The sequence below is a fragment of the Delphinus delphis genome, chromosome 4 (genome assembly GCF_949987515.2).
Source record: "Delphinus delphis chromosome 4, mDelDel1.2, whole genome shotgun sequence".
Taxonomy (NCBI): Eukaryota; Metazoa; Chordata; class Mammalia; order Artiodactyla; family Delphinidae; genus Delphinus; species Delphinus delphis.
In genome coordinates this window covers 108,353,811-108,370,089 of record NC_082686.1, presented here as the reverse complement: position 1 = coordinate 108,370,089, position 16,279 = coordinate 108,353,811, and the positions used below count along the sequence as shown (strand labels likewise).

Below are 16,279 nucleotides of genomic sequence, written 5' to 3'. Positions count from 1 at the left end.
ATGAAGCATCTTTTCCGACCACACTGCTATGAGATTAGAAGTCAATTACAGGGAGAAAAATGTTAAAAAACACAAACACATGAAGGCTAAACAATAAGTTAAATAACTAAGAGATCACTGAAGAAATCAAAGAGGAAATCAGAAAATATCTAGAGACAAATGACAACAAAAACACGACAATCCAAAACCTATGGGGATGCAACGAAAGCAGTTCTAAGAGGGAAGTTTATAACAATACAATCCTATCTCAGGAAACAAGAAAAATCTCAAATAAACAATCTAATCTTACACCTAAAGGAACTACAGAACGAAGAACAAACAAAATCCAGTTAGTAGAAGGAAAGAAATCATTTTCAAATCAGAAATAAATGAAAAAAAAAGGGGGAATGCTAGCAAAGATCAATAAAACTAAAAGCTGGTTATTTGAGAAGATAAACAAAATTGATGAAGCTTTAGCCAAACTCATCAAGAAAAAGAGGGAGAGGACTCAAATCAATAAAATTAGCAATGAAAAAGGGAATGTTACAATGGACACGGCAGAAATACAAAGCATACTAAGAGACTGCTACAAGCAACTCTGTGCCAATAAAATGGACAACCTGGAAGAAATAGACAACTTCTTAGAAAGGTATAACCTTCCAAGACTGAACCAGGAAGAAATAGAAAATATGAATAGATCAATCACAAGTAAAGAAATTGAAACTGTGATTAAAAATCTTCCAGCAAACAAAAGTCCTGGACCACATGGCTTCACAGGTGAATTCTCTCAAGCATTTAGAGAAGAGCTAACACCCATCCTTCTCAAACTCTTCCAAAAAATTGCAGAGGAAGGAACACTCCCAAACTCATTGTATGAGGCCGCCATCACCCTGATACCGAAACCAGATAAAGATACTACAAAAAAAGAAAATTACACACCAATATCACTGATGAATGTAGATGCAAAAATCCTCAACAAAATACTAGCAAACAGAATCCAACAGCACATTAAAAGGATCATACACCATGATCAAGTGGGGTTTATCCCAGCGTTTCAAGGCTTCTTCAATATACACAAATCAATAAATGTGATACACTATATTAACAACTTGAAAAATACAAACCATATGATCATCTCAATAGATGCAGAAAAAGCTTTTGACAAAATTCAACATCATTTATGCTAAGAATAAAAACTGTCCAGAAAGTGGGCATAGAGGGAACCTATCTGAACATAATAAAGGCCATATACGACAAACCCACAGCAAACATCATTCTCAATGGTGAAAAACTGAAAGCATTTTCTCTAAGATCAGGAACAAGACAAGGATGTCCACTCTCGCTGCTGTTATTCAACATAATTTTGGAAGTCCTAGCCATGGCAACCAGAGAAGAAAAAGAAATAAAAGGAATACAAACCGGAAAAGAAGAAGTAAAACTGTCGCTGCAGATGACATGATACTTATACTTAGAAAATCCTAAAGATGCTACCAGAAGACTACCAGAGCTAATCAATGAATTTGGTAAAGTTGCAGGATACAAAATCAACATACCGAAACCTCTTGCATTCCTATACACTAACAACAGAAGATCAGAAAGAACAATTAAGGAAAGAATTCCATTCACCACTACAACAAATAAAATAAAATACCTAGGAATAAACCTACCAATGGAGTTAAAAGACCTGTACTCAGGCGGCTAGCAGCGTGGACCCCAGAGACAGGCATGAGACGCTAAGGCTGCTACTGCAGCCACCAAGAAGCCTATGTGCAAGCACAGGTCACTATCCATACCGTCCCTCCCGGGAGCCTGTGTAGCCCGCCACTGCCAGGGTTCCGTGATCCAGGGACAACTTCCCCGGGAGAACACTGCATACCTCAGGCTGGTGCATCGTCACTCTGACCTCTGCCGTGGCAGGTTCGCTCCGCATTCTGTACCCCTCCATCCCCCTGGCCTGAGTGAGCCAGAGCCCCCGAATCAGCTGCTCCTTTAACCCCGTCCTGAGTGAAGAACAGAGGCCCTCAGGTGACCTACATGAAGAGGCGGGTGCAAAGCCAAAGCTGAACCTCAGGAGCTGTGTGAACAAAGAAGAGAAAGGGAAATTTCTCCCAGCAGCAGCAGGAGCAGCAGATTAAATCTCCACAATGCACTTCAAGTACCCTGCATCTGTGGAATACCTGAATAGGCAACGAATCATCCCAAATTGAGGAGGTGGACTTTGGGAGCAAGGATATATATATATTTCTCCCTTTTTCTCTTTTTGTGAGTGTGTATGTGTATGCTTTTGTGTGTGATTTTGTCTTTATAGCTTTGCTTTTACCATTTGTCCTAGGCATCTGTGTGTGTGTTTTTGTTTTTTATTAATTACTTAAAAATTTTTTTAAATAATTTTTTATTTTAATTACTTTATTTTACTTTATTTTATCTTCTTTCTTTCTTTTTTTTGTTTCTTTTCTTTCTTTCTTTTCTCCATTTTATTCTGAGCCTTGGTGCCTCAGCCAGGCGTCAGGGCTGTGCCACTGAGGTGGGAGAGCCAACTTCAGGACACTGGTCCACAAGAGACCTCCCAGCTCCACATAATATCAAATGGCAAAAATCTCCCAGAGATCTGCATCTCAGTACGAAGACCCAGCTTCACTTAATGACCAGCAAGCTACAGTGCTGGACACCCTGTGCCAAACAACTAGCAAGACAGGAACACAACCCCACCCTAATGGGCTGGGAGAGAGGCTGCCTAAAATCATAAAAAGGCCACAGACACCCCAAAACACACCACCAGTCGTGGACCTGCCCACCAGAAAGACAAGATTCAGCCTCATCCACCAGAACACAGGCACTAATCCCCTCCACCAGGAAGGCTACACAACCCACTGAACCAACTTTAGCCACTGGGGACAGACACCAAAAACAACGGGAACTACAGACCTGCAGCCTGCAAAAACGAGACCCCAAACACAGTAAGTTAAGCAAAATGAGAAAATAGAGAAACACACAGCAGATGAAGGAGCAGTGTAAAAACCAACCAGACCTAACAAATGAAGAGCAAATAGGCAGTCTACCTGAAAAAGAATTCAGAATAGTGATAGTAAAGATGATCAGAAATCTTGGAAATAGAATGGAGAACATATAAGAAATGTTTAACAAGGACCTAGAAGAACTAAGAGCAAACAAACAGTGATGAACAACACGATAAATGAAATTTAAAATTCTCTAGAAGGGATCAATAACAGAATAACTGAGGCAGAAGATTGGATAAGTGACCTAGAAGATAAAATAGTGGAAATAACTACTGCAGAGCAGAATAAAGAGAAAAGGATGAAAAGAATTGAGGACAGTCAGAGACCTGTGGGACAACATTAAACGCACCAACATTCGAATTTTAGGGATCCCAGAAGAAGAAGAGAATAAGAAATGAACTGAGAAAATATTTGAAGAGATTATAGTTGAAAAGTTCCCTAATATGAGAAAGGAAATAGTTAATCAAGTCCAGGAAGCAAAGAGAGTTCCATACAGGATAAATACAAGGAGAAACATGCCAAGACACATATTAATCCAACTATCAAAAATTAAATACAAAGAAAAAATATTAAAAGCAGCAAGGGAAAAACAACAAATAACACACCAGGGAATCCCCTTAAGGTTAACAGCTGATCTTTCAGCTGAAACTGCAAGCCAGAAGGGAGTGTCAGGACATATTTAAAGTGATGAAGGAGAAAAACCTACAACCAAGATTACCCAGCAAGGATCTCATTCAGATTTGGCAGAGAAATTAAAATCTTTACAGACAAGCAAACGCTAAGCGAGTTCAGCACCACCAAACCAGCTTTACAACAAATGCTAAAAGAACTTCTCTAGGCAGGAAACACAAGAGAAAGAAAAGACCTACAATAACAAACCCAAACAATTAAGAAAATGGTAATAGGAACATACATATCGATAATTACCTAAAATGTAAATGGATTAAATGCTCCAACCAAAAGACATAGACTGGCTGATTGGATACAAAAACAAGGTCCGTATATATGCTGTCTACAAGAGACCCACTTCAGACCTAAGGATGCATACAGACTGAAAATGAGGGGATGGAAAAAGATACTCCATGCAAATGAAAATCAAAGCTGGAGTAACAATTCTCATATCGGACAAAATAGACTTTAAAAAAAAGACTATTACAAGAGACAAAGGACACTATATAATGATCAAAGGATTGATCCAAGAAGAAGATATAACAATTGTAAAAATTAATGCATCCAACATAAGAGCACCTCAATACAAAAGGCAAATGCTAACAGCCGTAAAAGAGGAAATCGAAAATAACACAATAATAGTAGGGTACTTTAACACCCCACTTTCACCAATGGACACATCATCCAAACTGAAAATAAGGAAACACAAGCTTTAAATGATACATTAAACAAGATGGACTTAATTGATATTTATAGGACATTCCATCCAAAAACAACAGAATACACATTCTTCTGAAGTGCTTATTTAACATTCTCCAGGATATATTATATCTTGGGTCACAAGTCAATCCGTAGTAAATTTAAGAAAATTGAAATCGTATCAGGTATCTTTTATGACCAGAATGCTATGAGACTAGATATTAAGTACAGGAAAAAATCTGTAAGAAAATACAAACACATGGAGGCTAAACAATACACTACTTAATAACCAAGAGATCAGTAAAGAAATCAAAGAGGAAATCAAAAAATGCCTAGAGACAAATAACAGTGAAAACACGATGACCCAAAACCTATGGGATGCAGCAAAACAATTCTAACAGGGAAGTTTATAGCAATACAATCCTACCTTAAGGAACAATCATCTCAAATAAACAACCTAAGCTTACACCTAAAGCAATTAGAGAAAGAAGAATAAAAAAAACCCAAAGGTAGCAGAAGAAAAGAAATCATAAAGATTACATCATAGATAAATGAAAAAGAAATGAAGGAAACGATAGCAAAGAGCAATAAAAGTAAAAGCTGGTTCTTTGAGAAGATAAACAAAATTGACAAACCATTAGCCAGACTCATCAAGAAAAATAGGGACAAGATTTAAATCAATAGAATTAGAAACAAAAAAGGAGAAGTAACAACTGACACAGCAGAAATACAAAGGATCATGGGAGAGTACTACAAGCAAGTATATGCCAGTAAAATGGACAACCTGGAAGAAATGCACCAAGTCTTAGAAAGATATGACCTTCCAAGACTGAACCAGGAAGAAATAGAAAATATGAACAGACAAATCACAAGCACTGAAATTGAAACTGTGATTAAAAATCTTCCAACAAACAAAAGCCCAGGACCAGATGGCTTCACAGGTGAATTCTATCAAACATTTAGAGAAGAGCTAACACCTATCCTTCTCAAACTCTTCCAGAATATAGCAGAGTGAGGAACACTCCCAAACTCATTCTACTAGGCTTCCATCACCCTGATACCAAAACCAGACAAAGATGTCACAAAGAAAGAAAACTACAGGCCAATATCACTGATGAACATAGATGCAAAAATCCTCAACAAAATACTAGGAAACAGCATCCAACAGCACATTAAAGGGATCATGCACCATAATCACGTGGGGTTTATCCCAGGAATGCAAGGATTCTTCAATATATGCAAATCAATCAATGTGATACACCATATTAACAAATTGAAGGAGAAACACCATATGATCATCTCAATAGATGCAGGCAAAACTTATGATAAAATTCAACACCCATTTATGATAAAATCCCTCTAGAAAGTAGGCACAGAGGGAACTTTCCTCAACATAATAAAGGCCATATATGACAAACCCACAGCCAACATCGTCCTCAGTGGTGAAAAACTGAAAGCATTTCCACTAAGATCAGGAATAAGACAAGGTTGCCCACTCTCACCACTCTTATTCAACATAGTTTTGGAAGTTTTAGCCACAGCAGTCAGAGAAGAAAAAGAAATAAAAGGAATCTAAATCGGAAAAGAAGTAAAGCTGTCACTGTTTGCAGATGACATGATACTATACATAGAGTATCCTAAAGATGCTACCAGAAAACTACAAGAGCTAATCAATGAATTTGGTAAAGTAACAGGGTACAAAATTAATGGACAGAATCTCTTGCATTCCTATACACTAATGATGAAAAATCTGAAAGTGAAATAAAGAAAACACTCCCATTTACCACTGCAACAAAAAGAATAAAATATCTAGGAATAAACCCACCTAAGTGGACTAAAGACCTGTATTCAGACAATTATAAGACACTGATGAAAGAAATTAAAGATTATAGAAACACATGGAGAGATATACCATGTTCTTGGATTGGAAGAACCAACATTGTGAAAATGACTCTACGACCCAAAGCAATCTACAGATTCAGTGCAATCCCTATCAAACTCCCAATGGCAATTTTCACAGAACTTGAACAAAAAATTTCACAATATGTATGGAAACACAAAAGACCCCGATTAGCCAAAGAAATCTTGAGAAAGAAAAACGGAGCTGGAGGAATTAGGCTACCTGACTTCAGAGTCTACTACAAAGCTATGGTAATGAAGACAGTATGGTACTGGCACAAAAACGGAAATATAGATCAATGGAACAGAATAGAAAGCCCAGAGATAAAGCCATGCACATATGGTCACCTTATCTTTGATAAAGGAGGAAAGTATATACAGTGGAGAAAAGACAGCCTCTTCAGTAAGTGGTGCTGGGAAAACTGGACAGCTACATGTAAAAGAATGAAATTAGAACACTCCCTAACACCATACACAAAAATAAACTCAAAATCGATTAAACACCTAAATGTAAGGCCAGACGCTATCAAACTCATAGAGGAAAATATAGGTAGAACACCCTGTGACATAAATCACAGCAAGATCCTTTTTGACCCACCTCCTAGAGAAATGAAAATAAAAACAAAAAACAAATGGGACCTAATGAAACTTCAAAGCTTTTGCACAGCAAAGGAAACCATAAACAAGACCAAAAGACAACCCTCAGAATGGGAGAAAATATTTGCAAATGAAGCAACTGACAAAGCATTAATCTCCAAAATTTACAAGCAACTCATACAGCTCAATATCAAAAAAACAAACAACTCAATCCAAACCTAGGCAGAAGCCCTAAATAGACTTTTTTCCAAAGACGATATACAGGTTGCCAACAGACACATGAAAGAATGCTCAACACCATTAATCATCAGAGCAATGCAAATCAAAACTACAATGAGATCATCTCACACCGGTCAGAATGGCCATCATCAAAAAATCTACAAACAGTAAATGCTAGAGAGGGTGTGGAGAAAAGGGAACACTCTTGCACTGCTGGTGGGAATGTAAATTGATACAGCCACTATGGAGAACAGTATGGACGTTCCTTTAAAAACTACAAATAGAACTATCATATGTCCCAGCAATCCCACTACTGGGCATATACCCTGAGAAAACCATAATTCAAAAAGAGTCATGTACGAATATGTTCATTGAAGCTCAATTTACTATAGCCAGGATATGGAAGCAACCTAAGTGTCTAGTAACAGATGAATAGATAAAGAAGATGTGGCACATATAAACAATGGAATATTATTCAGGCATAAGAAGAAACGAAATTTTTTTATTTCTAGTGAGGTGGATGGACCTAGAGTCTGTCATACAGAGTGAAGTAAGTCAGAAAGAGAAAAACAAATACCGTACGCTAACACATATATATGGAATCTGAAAAAAAAAAAAGGTCATGAAGAACCTAGAGGCACATCGGGAATAAAGACACAGACCTACTAGAAAATGGACCTGAGGGTTCGGGGAGGGGGAAGGTTAAGCTCTGACAAAGGGAAAGAGTGGCCTGGGCATATATACACTATCAAATTTAAAATAGGTAGCTAGTGGGAAGCAGCCACAAAGCACAGGGAGAATACCTTGGTGCTTTGTGACCACCTAGCGGGGTGGGTTAGGGAGGGTTGGAGGGTGGGAGATGCAGGAGGGAAGAGATATGGGGACATATGTATATGTATAACTGATTCACTTTGTTATAAAGCAGAAGGTAACACACCATTGTAAAGCAATTATACTCAAATAAAGATGTTTATTAAAAAAGTGCATTTGAAAAAAAAATACCTCTACTCAGAAAACTGTAAGACACTGATGAAAGAAATCAAAGATGACATAAACAGATGGAGAGATGTACCATATTGTTGGATTGGGGGAATCAACATTGTGAAAATGACTGTACTCCCCAAAGCAGTCTACAGATTCAGTGCAATTCCTATCAGGTTACTAGTGGCATTTTTTTTACAGAACTGGAACAAGAAATCTTAAAATCTGTATCTCTGTATGGAGATACAAAAGCCCCCAAATAGGGAAAGCAATCTTGTCGGAAAAAAACGGAGCTGGAGGAATCAGATTCCATGACTTCAGAGTATATTGCAAAGCTACAGTCATCAAAGCAGTATGGTACTGGCATAAAAACAGAAATACAGATCAATGGAACAGGATAGAAAGCCCAGAGATAAACGCACGCACCTATGGTCAACTAATATATTAGAAAGGATCAAGGATATACAATGGAGGAAAGACAGTTTGTTCAATAAATGATGATGGGAAAACTGGAAAGCTACATGTAAAAGAATGAAATTAGAACACTCCCTAACACCATACACAAAAATAAGCTCAAAATGGATTAAAGACCTAAATGTAAGACCAGACACTATAAAACTCAGAGGAAAACATGGGAAGAACACTCTTTGACATAAATCACAGCAACATCTTTTTTGACCCAACTCCTAGAGTAATGGAAATGTAAACAAATGGGGCCTAATGAAACTTCAAAGCTTTTGCACAGCAAAGGAAACTATAAACAAGGCAAAAAGAGGAAAAGACAACCTTCAGAATGGGAGAAAATATTTGGAAACGAATCAACGGACAAAGGATTAATCTCCAAAATATATAAACAGCTCATGCAGCTCAATATTTAAAAAACAACCCAATCAAAAAATGGGCAGAAGACCTAAGTAGACATTCTCCAAAGGAGACATACAGATGGCCAAGAGGCACATGAAAAGCTGCTCAACATCACTAATTATTAGAGAAATGCACATCAAAACTACAATGAGGTATCACCTCACATGAGTTAGAATGGTCGGCATCATCAGAAAGTCTACAAACAACAAGTGCTGGAGAGGGTGTGGAGAAAAGGGAACCCTGTTGCACTGTTGGTGGGAATGTAAATTGATACAGCCACTATGGAGAACAGTATGGAGGCTCCTTAAAAAACTAAAAACAGAATTACTATATGATTCAGCAATCCCACTACTGGGCATATACCCAGAGAAAACCATAATTGAAAAAGACACGTGCACCCCAGTGTTCATTGCAGCACTATTTACAATAGCCAGGTCATGGAAGCAACCTAAATGCCCATTAGCAGACGAATGGATAAAGGTGTGGTACATATATACAGTGGAATATTACCCAGCCATAAAATGGAACAAAATTGGGTCATTTGTAGAGACGTTGATGGACCTAGAGACTGCCATACAGAGTGAAGTAAGTGAGAAAGGGAAAAAAATATATCGTATATTAACTCATGTATGTGGAGTCTAGAAAAATGGTACACGTGAACTGGTTTGCAAAGCAGAAATGGAGACATAGATGTACAGAACAAACGTATGGACACCAAGGAGGGAACGCGGGTGTTGGTGGGGGTGGGATGAATTGGGAGGTTGGGATTGACCTATGTACACCAATATGTATAAAATAGGTAACTAATAAGAATCTGCTGTATAAAATATAAACTGAAATTCAGAAAAAAATAAAGAGACAACCAAGGATCACTAAATATGTGTTTATAGATCTCGGTTTTTCAAGAGACTGGTCAGTGTGCACTTCTGAGGGCTTTGATCCCCGTGTATGTACCACTGCTTTGATTCCCTTGGGGTAATGCTTCTTGTTGGGGTTTTGCTTGTTGCTGTGGTGAAGCACTGAATAAGATGGGAGGCAGTTAGCATAATTTGTGATATTATGGCCCTAGATAATTAATATTTATTTATTTATTTATTTGGTTGCGCCAGGTCTTAGTTGTAGCAGGCAGGCTCCTTAGTTGCGTCTCGCTGGCTCCTTAGTTGTGTCATGCGAACTCTTAGTTGTGGCATGCATGTGGAATCTAGTTCCCTGACCAGGGATCAAACCCAGGCCCCCTGCATTTGGAGCATGATATCTTAACCACTGTGCCACCAGGGAAGTCCCTGGCCCTAGAATTAATGCCACACGATTCTTAATGGAACAAGATTCAGTGAGTGCCTGTGTATGGACTCTGTCAGTCATAGTTTACTGGTAGTTCTAGAATATGCAGGCAAATTACGGGGAGATCAGAGGATCCATCTGGGTTTTCTGTTTGTAGTTTGACCTATCATTTATGATTTTCAAATATCATGTTAGTTTAAAACATGCTTCTCTCCTCTTACCCAGTGATAAATGCTGCTCATTCTTTCTACAATGGAACAACAACTCTACCAATATCAGATGAAGACAGAACTCCACGAAAGAGAATTAGCAAAACCTTAAATATGACTACGAGTCCTGAGGAGAAAAGAAAAATCATTGGGGATACTTTTGTTAAGGTACCTTTTTAATATCTTCAATGTGTACTATTTTCGATGTGAATTTTAGTATTTTTTTCCTTATCATTATACCAAATAATCAAATTTTGTGATTAATTTTGATTCTTTTGTTGGCTAAGAGTTTTACGATATATTGCTATTATACTGACTTAGTAAAAACTGTTTCATGTTTTTAAAAAACATATGTACTTATGTTTTCAGTTTGTTGTTTTCACTGCTTAAGAATAGATATTTTCAGTTGATATTAGATTTTAGTTCTTTGGGTAATGGCTAGATTTTTTTAGGCTTTTGATGGGAATGTTCATATACCTTTTTGAATCACATTAAGCATGTGTTTTGAGGGTTTTTTTGACTTTTAAAAAAATTTTATTAATGTATAGTTGGTTGACATTGACAATGTGTTTTTTTTTACTTTTTTATTGCTAATATTTTGTCTCTCTCTTTTTTTACATCTTTATTGGAGTATAATTGCTTTACAATGTTGTGTTAGTTTCTGCTGTATGACAACGTGAATCATCTATATGTATACATATGTTCCCCATACCCCCTCCCTCTTAAGTCTCATTCCCACCCTCCCTATCCCACCCCTCTAGGTGGTCACAAAGCACCGAGCTGATCTCCCTGTCCTATGCAGCTGCTTTCCACTAGCTATCGATTTTACATTTGGTAGTGTGTGTATGTCCATGCCACTCTCTCACTTTGTCCCAGCTTACCCTTCTCCCTCCCCGTGTCCTCAAGTCAATTGTCTACGTCTGCATCTTCATTCCTATCCTGCCCCTAGTTTCATCAGAACCATTTTTTTTTAGATTCCATATATATGCGTTAGCATACAGTATTTGTTTTTCTCTTTCTGACTTACTTCACTGTGTATGACAGACTCTAGGTTCATCCACCTCACTACAAATAACTCAATTTCGTTTCTTTTTATAAGCATGTGTTCTTAAAGGAGTTTATTTTGGAGCACGGTAGATTTCATCTCCTGGTCAATATTGCAAAAAGACTCTTTAAGAAATTTAGCTGAAAATATAAAATGTTGCTGTCTTTTAGAAGAATTCATCTCTTAAAAGGCTGGTTTACTCCTGTTGTTTGTAGATTGCCAATGAAGTAATTGGAGAAATGAACCTGAAACCAGAGGAGGTTTTCCTTGCCCAAGGTACTTTACGGCCTGATCTAATTGAAAGTGCATCCCTTGTTGCAAGTGGCAAAGCTGAACTCATCAAAACCCATCATAACGACACAGAGCTTATCAGAAAGTTGAGAGAGGAGGTAAAAGCTTATGAGAACTTTCGCATAAAACCTCCCTCCCTTAACCATTTTTAAGTGTACAGTTCAGTGGTGTCAAGTGTATTTGTATTGTTGTGAAACAGATCTCTGTAACTTTTTCATTTTTCAAAACTGAAACTTTATACCTGTTGAGCAACAGCTACCCTTTTCTCCCTCTCCCTAACCCCTGGTAACCTACCATTCTAATTTCTGTTTCAATGAATTTGACTACTTTAAATACCTCATAAGTGAAATCATACAGCATTTGTTTTTTTGTGACTGGCTTATTTCACTTAGTATAAGTCCTCAAGTTTCATCCATATTGTAGCATGTGATAGGATTTCCTTTTTAAGCTGAATAATATTCTGTGTGTGTGTGTGTGTGTATGTGTGTGTGTGTGTGTATATATATATATATATATATATATATATATAGTTAATTTATTTATCTACCGATGGACATTTGGATTGCTTCCACTTTCTTGTTGTTGTGAATTGTGCCTATGAACATGGGTTTACAGATTCCTCTTGGAGCCCCTGCTTTCAGTTCTTTTGGATATGTACCAGGAAGTGGGATTTCTGAATTTTATTATTTTCAATTTTTTGAGGGACTTCCTTAATGTTTCCTTAGCAGTTATACTATATTACAGTCCCACCAACAGTGCACAAAGCTTCCAATTTCTCCATACCTTGCCCAACACTTGTTCTTTTCTGGTTTTTTTTTTTTTTTAATTAGCCATCCTAATGAGTGTGAATTACCTGTACCTTTTTATTATTTTAGGCATCCTAGTGGGTGAGAAGTGGTAGGTATCTCATTGTGGTTCTGATTTGCATTTCCCAAATAGCTAATGTCAATCATCTTTTATGTGCTTATTGGCTACTTATATGTCACCTTTGGAGAAATATCTATTCGGATCTTTTGCCCATTTTTAACTTGGCTTATTTATCTTTTTATTATTGAATTGTATGTGTTCTTTTTTATATAGTCTTGTTACAGCCCTTTATTAGATATATGATTTGCCTTCTGTAGGTTGTCTTTTCACTTTTTTGATGGTATCATTTGGAGAGTTTTAATTTTTAAACACTAGTATATTTTCTGATTTCCTTGTATTACAGTGAGAACTAAATCAGATTGGTGGGTAGGTTTGTTCTCATTTATTTCTATTTAAGAGGTTTACGTTTAAAATGGATTTCAAAGAGAAATATGAAGACCACTAAAATATCTAATTCCTTATAAGCACATAGGAAGAAATACTTTAAAAGATGAAGTTTTAAAAACTGATTTTTAAAGGTAAAAGACAACAGGAAAAGCCAATAATTTGTTACTCTTTGTTTTCTATGTCATTTTGGTTACTAATTTGTATTGATTGGCGTTTTTATTCCCTGTAGGGAAAAGTCATAGAACCTTTGAAAGATTTTCATAAAGATGAAGTAAGAACCTTAGGCAGAGAACTTGGACTTCCAGAAGAGTTAGTTTCCAGGCATCCATTCCCAGGTAAAAAATAGAATTCTGTTTGATTTGTTACTATGCCTTCATGTTGAACAAAAATCAATTCAGACAGGTTTTGAAGTAATTTATCATCTTAGGGAATATGTAACTTTAAAGAAAGGAAAGGATGGATAGGGAATAAATATTCTTTTTAGTGCCTTACTGTATATATTTCATTTTATTAAATACTCATTTTTATTGTATATATATTTATATATTACATTATCTTTGTGTAAACAGATTGTCATGTAATGTTGCCATCAGATGAGAAAGCCAAGAGATACTTTAATAACATTGCCACACAATTCTTAGTGTTAGAAATTGGGTTTATATGTTCTTTCTACTATACCATGATGTATTCCACAGGGTTAAAACTCAGTTCTCTGAAATCCTTATCCCCTGATTTGTCTGAATGGTTGAACCATTTCTTTGCACAGTGCTGTATGTATTTAATTCATGACCAAATGAAAATATTCAGTTTTTAAATAGTCATTTGCTGTCATAAAATAAAATTAATTAGAGGTGGTATTTGTTAAAGTTAGGACTGTGAGTCTTAACCTGTTTTTGTTATGAGTTCTTGAGCTTGGCAAATCTTATACCTCAGTTTCTAGGTCTCTACAATAGTCATTGGGTGATGAGTTGAGGGAATGGTCTAATTAAATGAAAAAGCATAGTAATAGTTAACATTTCTTGAGTACTAGTATGTGCTAGGCATTCTGCTAAATACAGTATTTTACACATGTTGTCTTATTTGATCCTCACAATAGAAACTATTATGATCCTGTTGTCCAGCTGAGAGAATTTTGGGACAGAGGCTAGTTTGCCAAAAGTTATGCAGGTTGGGTTTGGAACCAGGATTCTAGCCCCAATAAGCTCTTCTCAGAGTTAGTTACTCTTAACTACTGTATTGCCTCCATAAACAGTGTTGCAAAGGTATAGCCCATATGGAGATTAGCACTTGTTTATATGACGAACTTCAACTGTAGTAATTTGAGACGTTCAGTCCCTAACGTGTGTTGGCAAAGGATTGTGTATGAAAGTAATTTTAAATAGATTGGCATGTATATTGTGAATTAAAAATATTTATTGGAGAATTTTGAGATTCTTAATACAGGGACTATTAAAATAAGAGGTGTATATCATGGATGTGAACAGAACTGAAGCATTCTAAAAATGATGAGTTGGATGGGAAACTAATAGCTGCATTTCATATTAAACACTTTAAAAAACCTAAATTGTATATGTCAGTTATATTTCAATAAAACTGGTTAAAAATACAATGGCAGGGGTGTTTTATATTTTGGGAATAGTGACCTTTTTTTATTTAAAATTTTATATTAAACATAACATTTATATTAAATACCATTGTTACTCTTCTGTTTAGGTCCAGGCCTGGCAATCAGAGTAATATGTGCTGAGGAACCTTATATCTGTAAGGATTTTCCTGAAACCAACAATATTTTGAAAATAGTAGCTGATTTTTCTGCAAGCGTTAAAAAGGTAATAATTTGTGTTGAATTTGTTTATTATAGGAGCTTTAAGCAGACATAGCTAATTGGTGCAAGGAATTGAATGGATTCTTGCTGTACTCCAGTCTTTATAATAAAATTGATTAGGGTTTCATTATTTGAAACTTCAGGGTAATTTAACCTTTGGAAATGACTATGAAGAAAGTATTCTACAGACACTCTTAAATGCAGACTTCTCTTTTCAGCCATTCCATATATTTTAACAGATTGGATACCTTGAATCCCTGAAAATACTAGATACAAAGTATTTTAAAATACCCTTTCATATTTATTGCAAGAAGGCAAGGGAGATCATTTTAGTTCTAAATTGAGGATGATGGAAATGTCTCCAGTTCTTCTGTATATTTGGTGCCTAAATTTATAATCTGTGTTAAAGTGGGCTTTGGTTGGTAGTGCTTCCAGTTGTCAGACAAAAAGCAATGTAAATTCTCTTTGGAGTCTCTTCAACCAGGCCTCAAAGAATTCCCATAAATAGAGTTTCAACAAATATGAGCTTACAATAAAAAACTATAAAATAGATATAAAAGTAAGGCACCATGAATGAGAGCTAGTGGAAACAACTAGTAGAAGACCCTCAAGCACTTCAGATACTGGAATTGGCATATAGGCAACATTTAAAAGTACTGAGAATTAAAAGAAGCAATTTTTAATAAGAATAAGGTATATAAGAGACTATAAAAAGTGACAGGGGAGCTTTGAAAAAAAATTACGTTCTAGAAATGAAAATAAAATTAAAAAGAGCTAAAGAGAGAATTAGTGAAGATCGATGTTAAATTATCCAGAAATTGGAACAAAGCATCAAAGACAAAATATGGTTCAAAGAGGTTAATGTAGAATGAGAATGTCAACTTTAATGTATATCCAGAAGGAGATACTAGATAAAAGTATTGAAATTCCTCCACACTGGTGAAAGATACCATGCCTCAGATTCAGGAAGCATAATAACATCCCAATCAGGATAAAGGAGAAGAATTTGACACCTAATAGGCATAACTATGGAAGCTACAGGCTACCAAAGACAAAGCAGCTGCAAAGAAAAGATTGATTGCTGCATAAAGGAAAGGCTATTACTGGAAGCAGTAGTTAAAAGCAGGAAGAATTCAAAGTACCAAGAGAAAATAATTGTGAACAATAGTGAGTAGATAAACTGTCTCAAAGAACTAGGGCAAAATAAAGACATTTTCACATAAACAGAATTTACTACCAACAGTCTGTTACTTAAGGAACTATAAAGGCAGTGGTTCTCAACCTTGGCTGTGTATTAGATTCAACAGGGGGAGCTTCTGAAGTATTCTATGCTTGGGCCCCTTCTCCCTAGAATTTATTTAATTGATGTGGGATGGGACCTGAACATACTAAGAAATTTGAATGTATAGCTAAGGTTGAGAACCACTGTTTTAAAGAAATGACTTGAGGA

At 36.3% G+C, this 16,279-nt stretch overlaps 1 protein-coding gene across 2 annotated transcripts in view; it reads left to right on the top strand.

The window, feature by feature from the left end:
• Positions 1-16,279, top strand: part of GMPS (guanine monophosphate synthase) — a 108,840-nt gene that overhangs the window by 82,688 nt on the left and 9,873 nt on the right. For both annotated transcript variants that reach the window (XM_060011254.1, XM_060011253.1), the window contains 4 exons: positions 10,431-10,582; positions 11,675-11,848; positions 13,234-13,339; positions 14,718-14,833. In XM_060011254.1, the coding sequence (XP_059867237.1) occupies positions 10,431-10,582; positions 11,675-11,848; positions 13,234-13,339; positions 14,718-14,833 (548 nt within the window). The remainder of the gene's footprint in view (positions 1-10,430; positions 10,583-11,674; positions 11,849-13,233; positions 13,340-14,717; positions 14,834-16,279) is intronic.